We start from the raw sequence: 10,000 nt of genomic DNA, 5'->3' as shown, positions 1-10,000 counted from the left end.
GGTGAGATCACAGAGCTCAACTTTTGGTCACGTGTACTTGACGAGAGCACCATCAGGAAGGTGAGAGAAAGCTTCATATATGTCTCACACACATTCATTCTCTCTCTCTCTCTCTCTCTCTCTCTCTCTCTCTCTTCTCTCTCTCTCTCTCTCTTCTCTCTCCTCTCTCTTTCTCTTCTCTCTCCCTCTCTTTTCTCTCTCTCTCTCCCTCTCTTTTCTCTCTCTCTCTCTCTCTCTCTCTCTCTCTCTCTCTCTCTCTCTCTCTCTCTCTCTCTCTCTCTCTCTCTCTCTCTCTCTCTTTCTTTCTCTCTCTCTCTCTCTCTTTGCAACAAGATTATTATTATCGTCATTATTATCTTTATGATTCGCTTCGTGCGCTGCCAGCAGTCTCCTAAAGTCGAGCGCCTAATGTAACCTTTTACACTGCTTGTCATCGGGGACAGTTTGCTTCATGCGCGGAGGAAGAGACGGGAGACGCCCTCGCCTGGGCCTCGCAGATCTGGGACATCTCCGGCAAGGTTAGGTGGGTGGTCAGGCGGAAGGACGACATCTGCCGGCAACAGGAGAGGTTCTTTACCGTCTTCCCTGATCGATTCTCTCTCAGCGAAGCCTTACGTTTGTGTCAGGTAATCTGCATTATCGGAAAATGGGATTACTTGATTACGCACTTTATCCTCATCAGTGTTATTTTCCCTTTAGGTATTGGTAAATTTTTGTCATTAGGGTAATGTGGGGAAAAATGAGACACTTAAACAAATGAATATAAGAACGCTAGGCTATTACATAATATTTCAAGTATAAGATTTACAATATCAAAAGCAAAATCTCTCAATCATGTTCTAGATTGGAGAATTTCAATTTTTATTTTCAATAGGTCTCTTGTCCCATTTTACCCCGCATTCTTGGTAAAATGATATACCCCATAAATCCATATTCATGACTTAAAAATCAACATTGCTTTGTAAAATTTAAAAATAGCATTGGCAGCATGCTCCATAGCATCATCAGGGGGACATGGACTTATGGTATCCCCAATATTTGGTTTAAAAAATGTGAAAAAACTGCTAATTGAGGTTCATGAACTAAATAATTGTAATTGGTGCGAACTAATGTGGTACAGTCCAAGGGCTCATCCCTACATCCCCAGCCTCATACCTTTGCTCCCTAATATCATATGAATTACAATGTCTCTGATTTTATATCAGTACTTTGATGTGAAATTCTACAATAAAATATAACACTAGGAAATTTGAAAAGACAATACCTTTACAGGAGCATGCTTCGTGAACCCACCAAAACTTCTGGCTGCTTTTCTCCGTGACAGTTTTACTTCTTACTGATTCCATGGCCATTTTCATACTCTCTTCACTCCAGCTTGCTATGGAAGTTTTTCTTTGATAATTACGGGCCATCTGAAATAACAATTATTTTAAATATATTTAATTTCCTTACAGAAATGCCAAGCAAACAATTTATCCTGAAATAAAAAAGTCAGCTTGGCTTGGCTGCTGTCGCAGTTTTGTTGCTCCATTAGAGGGGAAAAGGTGAATAAAATACGGAGCTCTGCTGAGCTACACGAGTATATTCTGGAGGAGTGTACAACACTAATGTTTACATAAGGGTTACGTACGCATGCAATATATGTAGAGGGATACGTTACTAATATTATAATATAGGGTAAATATATGACATCCCTCTTTTTCAAAAACAAAAGACAGTGGGTTAGATTCTTATCATATTTGAGATATAGTATTTGGTAGTTACAAAAATATGTGAGAATCTGCAATGTATCAAAAATAGAGTTTTTAAAATAAGATTTAGCACCTTTGTCAGTAATTTTCAAAACAATTGGGTAGGAACATAGCACTTTGTTTTCAGTAATTTTCAAAATGAATCAGGTAAGAACATAGCACCTTGTTTTGAGAATCATATTAGTATACTGACCATTATTATAGCACTTTCCTTAACACTATTGAACACTACACATAAACACTGTGGAGACTGAAACAGATTATAAGTTCAGTCTATTAGGCTTCTTGATGGTACGGCCACATCTTGTTCTTGTGCCATCGCAAGTTGATTCTTGTTCTTGAGGCATTACTTCAGGAGCCTTGCTCACATGATCTTGCTTGTTATCTATATTCCATGTGGTTCCAGTGTTGGCTGGTCTTTTGCTCCTCGGTCGTAATACTGCTTCTGTGTGTCTTGCTTCCTCTTGAAGTTTTCATAGACATCTTGCTTTTGCCCTTTCTTTGTAGGCAGGTGAAGGGGTAGGTTACTCCTAATCTTCCTCCCGATCAGAAGTTCTGCTGGACCAATATGTTGGTTGTCCGTTGCTGGCAAGCGTGATAGATCATCTGCTAATAAGAGATCTCTTCCTGGCTTGTATTGGATCGTGACATAGTGCTGCAGCCTAATCAGCATACGCTGCAGTCTGGGCGGTGCGGCTGTCAGATTCTTTAGTTGAATCATTTCCAGAGGTTTGTGGTCACTCTCCACCTGGAATGCTTTGCCGTATACATAGGTATGAAATCTTTCACATCCAAATACCACTGCAAGTAGTTCCCTTTCGATATTGGCATAACGTTGTTCTGTTTCAGACAGAGACTTGGATGCATAGGCAATAGGCTTGTCATCTTGCACTAATGCAGCACCAATACCTTTTTGGGATGCGTCTACTTGTATGACTGTTGGTTTATTTGGATTGAAATGTGCCAGTGTTGCATCTGTGCACAGAATATTCTTAATATGTTCGAATGCCTTCTCGTGGGTTGGTGACCATGTAAACTCTATACCTTTTTTTTAGGAGACTTCTAAGTGGTGCAGTTTCATCAGCTAGGTTTGGGATAAATGGTGACATATAGGTGACCATTCCCAAAAATTGTTGCAACTCTGTAACATTTGTTGGGCTCGGCAGTGCTTTAATTGCAGATACCTTGTCTGGAACTGGGTGAGAACCTTCCTTGTCGTAGACAGTTCCAAAGAATTTCACTTGTTCCTGCTTGATCACACACTTTGCACTGTTGAAAGTTAATCCTTTCTGCTTGGCAATCTAGAAGAGGTTATGCAAGTTTATGTCATGTTCCTCTTCAGTTTTTCCAAACACAACTACATCATCAGCAATGCCAATGGTACCAGGACAGTTTTCGAGGATCTGATCCATTTTTTGCTGGAATACATCTTGTGACATAACCAGGTCAAAAGGCATTCTGATAGATCTGTAGCGGCCAAAAGGAGTGCTGAATGTAGTGAGAAACGAGCTAGTCTCGCCAAGCGTGACTGACCAATAGCCATTCTTTGCATCAAGTTTGCTGACATATTTTGAGTCTGCAAACTTGTGTGTGATTTCCTCTTGTGTAGGTGTCTTGTGATGGCTTCTTTTTATAGCTTTGTTCAAATCCTTTGGATCTAAGCATAAGCGCAGGCTGCCATCCTTTTTCATGGTGCAAACCATGCTGTTGACCCAATCTGTAGGTTCCGACACCTTTTTGATAGCTCCTATTTTGTTCATGTCTTCGAGCTGGTTTTGAAGTTCTTCCTTTTTGTGTATAGGAAATTTTCGCTTTGCATGGACAACTGGTCTTGAACCAAAAGAAGGGGTAGGTTACTCCTCATCTTCCTCCCGATCAGAAGTTCTGCTGGGCTTGGCAATTTGCAAACCATGCTGTTGACCCAATCTGTAGGTCGAAGAAACAGACAACACATCAAGCAGACGCCACAACCCAAGCATCCACTTCCAGATGAACACCATGCAGAAGAGTCTACTGGAACCACATGGAATATAGATAACGAGCAAAGATCATGTGAGCAAGGCTCCTGAAGTAGTGCCTCAAGAACAAGAATCAACTTGCGATGGCACAAGAACAAGATGTGGTTTGCCTGCTCCTCTCTTGGTATCTCTTGAACCCTCTTTCAGCACTATGTGGTATTTTCCATGAAAACTTCCAATTTTATCAAACTGATCTGGGTATGATTTCTTTAAATCATCCACCGACTGGACGGCCGTGGTTGGTTGAGGATGCATCCGTGCCTCATGAATTGTCACCATGCCTAGGGCTTTTAGGCTTGGCAGACCCAAAATAATAAATGTAGAAATCTGTATCGATCCAGTTTTTCTCATCGAAGGTGCACTTTAATTTGATCGATCCAAAATGCTTGAGTTTCATATTGTTAACTGCAATCAAATTCTTCTGATGGTTGTTGGTCAGATAGGTTTTCGGCTTCCCATGAGCATCTAATAAATCTGGAAACATAATTCGAAATGCTCTTATCGGGAGCAGATTTACTCCAGCCCCTGTATCGACCTTGATTGTCATCGAGCCAGTCTTGTTGCAGGGGGTTCTGACTTTGATAGATCGTAGAGCTTCACTATCATTACTGTTTGACACTTCTGCTACTATAACAGAACTTACTGTGAAATAATCCTCATTGGGGTCATCTTGGCTGAACTCATGCACGGCAGATGTTCTGTTAGCTTTCATGGGTTTGTCACTGTTGAAGTTTCTATGGACTTTATTTCCAGCATAATGCCTTTGGCTTGTGCCCTTATTCATGTTTGTTTTATTCTTATTTTCTGGTACTGACAGACACATTTTTTGCCAGTGGTTCATTTTGCCACATGTATTGCACCTAGCACCATATGCTGGGCAGGATTGTGGGGGGTATTTTTTGTGTGCTCGCCCACATTTGTTGCATGGTTTTGCTGCCCTTGCAAACTTAGGGTATCCCACAGCATCGACAATTAGGTCATGGTTGACTGTTTTGACTCTCATGTCTTTGTTATCTCTTATGGTTGCTTCATGAGATCTGGCAATGTCAATGGCTTTGCACATCATGTCTTCACCTTCCATGATAAGGCTTTTCTGCAAATCATTACTGTATACTCCTTCCATGAATTGCTCAATGATTCTTGCTTCATGTTCTGCCTCAGTAAATTTGCATTTCTTTGCTTGAGTTTCACATCTATTCAAGAACTCATCACTAGATTCAATTTCTTTCTGGGTGTATTTTCGTAGGCGAAGTCTGTCAACATATTTGTTAGTCTTTGGTTTTACCTGGGTCTGAAAAACATCCCAAACTTTGTCAGGGTCATTCATATCTTCTTCAGTCAGATTGCTTGCCTCTATCATTTCCTCTCCAGAATTGCCTGCATACAGAATGATGTGGTTTGCTTGCTCCTCTCTTGGTATCTTTTGAACCTTGAAGTATCTTATACAAAGTTTTTGGAAAATCATTAGTGCGCCATATGAATCGCTAGTTTTCCAATTCATACTTGGTAAGAGTTCGGCGCCGGCCATTTTGATGGCTATTGACGTGGCAATGCGAGTATTATGACATTTACGGTGCACCAAAGTTGAGCTGTGTTGGGTACACAGGAACTATGAAGCGAACTGTGACTTACTTTCGCATGTTTCTTATATACTTCAGTCTTATTTGGCTTGATACTTTCACTGAGAGCGAATCATTTGTGATTTAGGTGCGACGTGGCACTTGTCTCTTAGCTGGTTGGTCGCTTACCTCTCGTATTTTAAAGTCCATATTTCGGTATCTCCAGGTTGTTATTACCTCTTTCCCCTCTTTATCTATGCTTGGAGACGGAGTACGGCTGCCACCATGTTTTATATGTTGTTTTGTTGCTCCATTTGAGGGGAAAAGGTGAATAAAATACGGAGCTCTGCTGAGCTACACGAGTATATTCTGGAGGAGTGTACAACACTAATGTTTACATAAGGGTTACGTACGTATGCAATATATGTAGAGGGATACGTTACTAATATTACAATATAGGGTAAATATATGACAGAGGTAATTTCTCATGCTGCAGACTGAGTTGAATTGTTTTCGGAGACGGAGACCAGATATTCAATACGAGACACAAAGTGTCTCAGTTTACCCAGTGCCGCATTTTGCCCCCCATTACCCTTTTGAAACCTTTACCAATCTAAGATGAAATCGTATCAACATCTGACCTAAAATTGGCCGTATCTTAGGCATCCACTATAAACAGACTGACCCCTGCAGGTGGTTGGTGGGATCATCGCCGTGCCGCAGACGGACGAGGAAAACGCGTGGTTATACAACGAGTCAAAGATTCACGACGCCTACTGTTCGCTCGGACAGTCTTCTTACTTATGGCTGGGCGCGAATGACGAGAAGCAAGAGAGGCAGTGGGTTTACTGGGGCACCGGGGAGCTCATATCTTGGGAGAGCAAGTGGCGAGGGGACGGCCCCAACGGAGGGACGGTGGAGAACTGCCTCGTTATGCTCTCCGGTAACTTCCCCGGTCGCTGGTCGGACATTGCCTGTCTGGACACCTACTCCTTCTGCGTCCCGTGCGAATTTGAGACGAAGACGTCTATATATCTGAAGGGCCCTGCCATGTGCGAGGGATCTCCGTTCAACCTGCAGTACATGTTAGGGGACCACGTGGGAGGGCGACCGGCCCTAATAGGATTCCTTCACACTGACATCATTTGGGACCAAGAACGGGGGTCTTGGGTCATGCGTTCTCTCAAGGTGAGTCTCTTCCAGGTAGTCAGAGAAATTGCATTACCTTGGTGTATCCAAAAGGGGCGTATAGGTACATAGCTACCTTGGTTCTTGTAGTTCAGGGATTCACAAGATCTCGGACAGTTGACTTTTTCGTGCTTAACCCAGTAATATGGTTTCCATACAAAGCATATGCGTATTATATATATATATATATATATATATATATATATATATATATATATATGTGTGTGTGTGTGTGTGTGTGTGTGTGTGTGTGTGTATATATTATATAAGTATGTATATTATATATATATACATATATATACTTACATACATATATATATACATATAAATATATATGTTAGGTATATATGTTTGTGTGTGTGTGTGTGTGTATGTACATATATATTTATTTATGTATTTATTTACACATATATACACATACACACACGCACGCACACACACACCCACACACACACACACACACATATATATATATATATATATATATATATATATATATATGTGTGTGTGTGTGTGTGTATGTGTGTGCGTGTGCGTGTGTGTGTGTTTGTGTGTGTGTGTGTGTGTGTGTGTGTGTGTGTGTGTGTGTGTGTGTGTGTGTGTGTGTGTGTGTGTGTGTGTGTGTGTGTGTGTGTGTGTGTTTACGGTAGTATACAAAAGAAACTGATACAACCCCCAGGCAATCACAACATATGTTATGAACTCCTTTCACGCAGAACTCAGACGCCGTGGCCACGTGGACCCCGATCCACGAGGGCATGTATCCCTTCGGCAATCAGGAGTGGATGCTGGAGACCGAGGTGTGCGGGATCCCGGCCGGCGGGAGTGTCAACCTCACCCTCTCAGTGTGCGGCGCTGGGATGTTCACGTGCAAGGACGGGACCTGCATTAGCCTCAAGCAACGGTGCGATCTGCGGGTGGACTGCGCGGATCAGAGTGATGAGTTTCAGTGCACGATTGTGGACCTTCCTGAGGGTTACCACATCAGCATTCCGCCTCCATCCTCAGAGGAGAACAAAACCTTGCCAATCTATTTCGCCATCAACATTATCTCTTTTCCCACCATCGTGACGCAAGATCTCACCTTCGTCGCGTCCATGCAACTTAAACTACGGTGGCAAGACACAAGGCTCAACTTTCTTAACTTGCACGATGACCGAACGCTAAACCTACTTTCCGAAGAGGCAGTGGCAAGTGTCTGGACGCCCCGGGTTTTCTTCAAGAACGCTCGTGGCAATATTTTTACCAATCTGCAACGAGGGTCGCGCGTCGAAAGCATCCGGCAGGGTGAGGCCATACCCGGTCCTCCGAGCAGGCCCGAGGAAGGCAAGTGTATTAAGATCATAGTATGGAGGTCGACTTGGGAAAAAAACAAAACATAAACGGCATCACAGTCTATGGAACATAAAATATTCATTTTTTCATCATACAACTGCACATACAAATGTTTTAAAATCAACAGCATTTCTTATGTATTTCACATTCTGATCCTAATATAACAATCAATATATAAACCGAGGTCTGCGCAAGACAGAAAGAGTAACTATGTAACCTTTGTCTGAAAAAAAGAGCAGTTACATGGATTAACACGATCTCCTCAACCACACTACACAAACACACACACACACATACACACACACACACACACATATATATACACACATATATAGATATATCACATACTTATATTTCCTGTCTCGAGACCCCCCTTCTGATCTACCGCATCTCATCTATGACAGTGAACATCTATCCTGGTTATGAAAGTAGTCTGGAGATGAGTCAGTTATACAGCGTAACTTATTCCTGTGATTTCGAGCTGCTCATGTTCCCATTTGATGCTCAGGTGAGGTGACTGCTAAAGGTTGTCTTTGTTCGTACAGTATTATATTTATTATTCACTGTCCATTCTGTGATATTCGTTATGCTAAAACGGTTACGTTATGCCAAGATTGTTATATAATATGGAATTTTGTCATCTCTAGCTGTGCCGTCTTCACTTCGAGTTGGTGTCGGCTTCCTCGTCGTATATGACCCTCATCCCGTCAGAGGCCAACTACACGGGTCAAGATGATCTCATTGAGTATTCCATTGGTATGAAAACTCTTCATGTTACTGCTTAAATTACTTCTATCAATATAGACAAGAAAATGGATAGCAAAGCCTGTTTCCTTCAGGTATCTAACGAAACCCTTTGATAACTAACAAAATTCAGTGCCAAAGAATTTATCAAAATTTAGGGGTATGTAGAGAAATCCACATCCAATTAAATTCAATTTTCAGTGAAGTATATTATGACATATTTAACCCTTCTTATGTTAATACATGTTTCCCCTCTTCCAAACATCCACAAAACAGTCGAAAAAAATAGTTCTTGTACCACCAAAAGGCAAGGTTGCAACGTACTTTTTGTGAATAAATACTCGACATATATGATTGGTGGGCTTGTTTAGACTAGCTTGAATTAATGTTTTTGATGATTTACTTATGTTTTTATTACTTTAGCTCTTGATATTTTCACTACTATGTTAAGTATTCAAAACGAGCATTACTATTGGTGTCACCTGTTTCAGAGCATCATGGATAGATGGTAAAACATTTTCTTTTTAACTTTGGTTTCTTTCATATGCATTTTTTTGGCTGTCACATTTAATATGGATGCATGAAAAACTATGCATCTTATTTACTTTTCATCTGAGGACATAAAAAACAGCAAGCATTGTTATTAAATGGGCACACTAGTGACCAGGATCTTGTTAGTAACCAGGATGGACCCAAGTGGATCTTTTACCATGCTTGCCATGTCTGAAAGCATTCAACAAGGTTATTTGTCATTTGAAATAATGAATGTCTATAATAACTGCATACATGATACAACACCTAGACTTATTGTCATTCCACCTCTGGTCATCATACCAAAGGGGCACAGGAATTCATTTCAGCAGCTGTACCACAGATACCTGTCATTAAGATAATGTCTGCAGTCATTCTATCTAACTTTCATTGAAATCTGTTATGTACTTGGGGTTACATCCACTGTTGTGATGAAAGTACTATATAATCTAATCTATTCTATGGGGGACCCAAAAAAGTTTAAACTTGAATAAGAGATGGTGATACTTCTGTACAAACTACATAAACAGTGGCAACTTACCCCCTCGTATAGCTCACTAATACTAATGATGTGGAACAAGCAGTTGATCACATTAAAGATCTACTTATGTTTCTCATTCAAGGACACTTGCAAAAATGACTACCTATAAATTCTGTAACATTCCTTGCTTTATTAAACATTATTCACACCAAATGTTTGAATCAGAAAGATTCTCACTGTAACTTAGTTTTCTTTTTTTCTATCACAGGGAGAGTGTCTATCAAAATGGATGATGGAGGAGAGTTCTCATCAGTAAGTGTGTATGTGAGGTTCCAGCGTCGCTATGTCTTCTACCTACTCACTCTCTATATACCGTCTACACTACTTATATTC

General features: G+C 40.9%; 2 protein-coding genes across 2 annotated transcripts in view; one reads left to right on the top strand and one right to left on the bottom strand.

Moving 5' to 3' along the window:
* The window catches only part of LOC125030580, a 22,679-nt gene that overhangs the window by 11,434 nt on the left and 1,245 nt on the right, over window positions 1–10,000 (top strand). Inside the window, exons 6-12 of the mRNA XM_047620707.1 lie at window positions 1–60; window positions 444–626; window positions 6,022–6,516; window positions 7,233–7,842; window positions 8,256–8,359; window positions 8,499–8,607; window positions 9,876–10,000. The exon at window positions 1–60 is cut by the window's left edge and continues 53 nt beyond it; the exon at window positions 9,876–10,000 is cut by the window's right edge and continues 99 nt beyond it. Coding sequence (XP_047476663.1) covers window positions 1–60; window positions 444–626; window positions 6,022–6,516; window positions 7,233–7,842; window positions 8,256–8,359; window positions 8,499–8,607; window positions 9,876–10,000 — 1,686 coding nt within the window. The remainder of the gene's footprint in view (window positions 61–443; window positions 627–6,021; window positions 6,517–7,232; window positions 7,843–8,255; window positions 8,360–8,498; window positions 8,608–9,875) is intronic.
* On the bottom strand, window positions 498–5,795 carry LOC125030582. The gene is made up of 2 exons (XM_047620710.1): window positions 1,265–5,795; window positions 498–631 (listed from the first exon to the last, which is right to left on the bottom strand). The coding sequence occupies exon 1, from the start codon at window positions 5,295–5,297 to the stop codon at window positions 4,032–4,034; it is 1,266 nt and encodes a 421-aa protein (XP_047476666.1). The 5' UTR covers window positions 5,298–5,795; the 3' UTR covers window positions 498–631; window positions 1,265–4,031.

Source organism: Penaeus chinensis, chromosome 11 (genome assembly GCF_019202785.1).
Source record: "Penaeus chinensis breed Huanghai No. 1 chromosome 11, ASM1920278v2, whole genome shotgun sequence".
Classification (NCBI taxonomy): domain Eukaryota; kingdom Metazoa; phylum Arthropoda; class Malacostraca; order Decapoda; family Penaeidae; genus Penaeus; species Penaeus chinensis.
Note: the sequence above shows the minus strand (reverse complement) of the source record. Positions and strands in the feature narration are given on the sequence as shown.

Coding starts and splice junctions, on each gene's coding strand:
- LOC125030582 (XM_047620710.1), bottom strand. CDS start 5,297: ATGGCCGGCGCCGAACTCTTACCAAGTATGAATTGGAAAACTAGCGAT.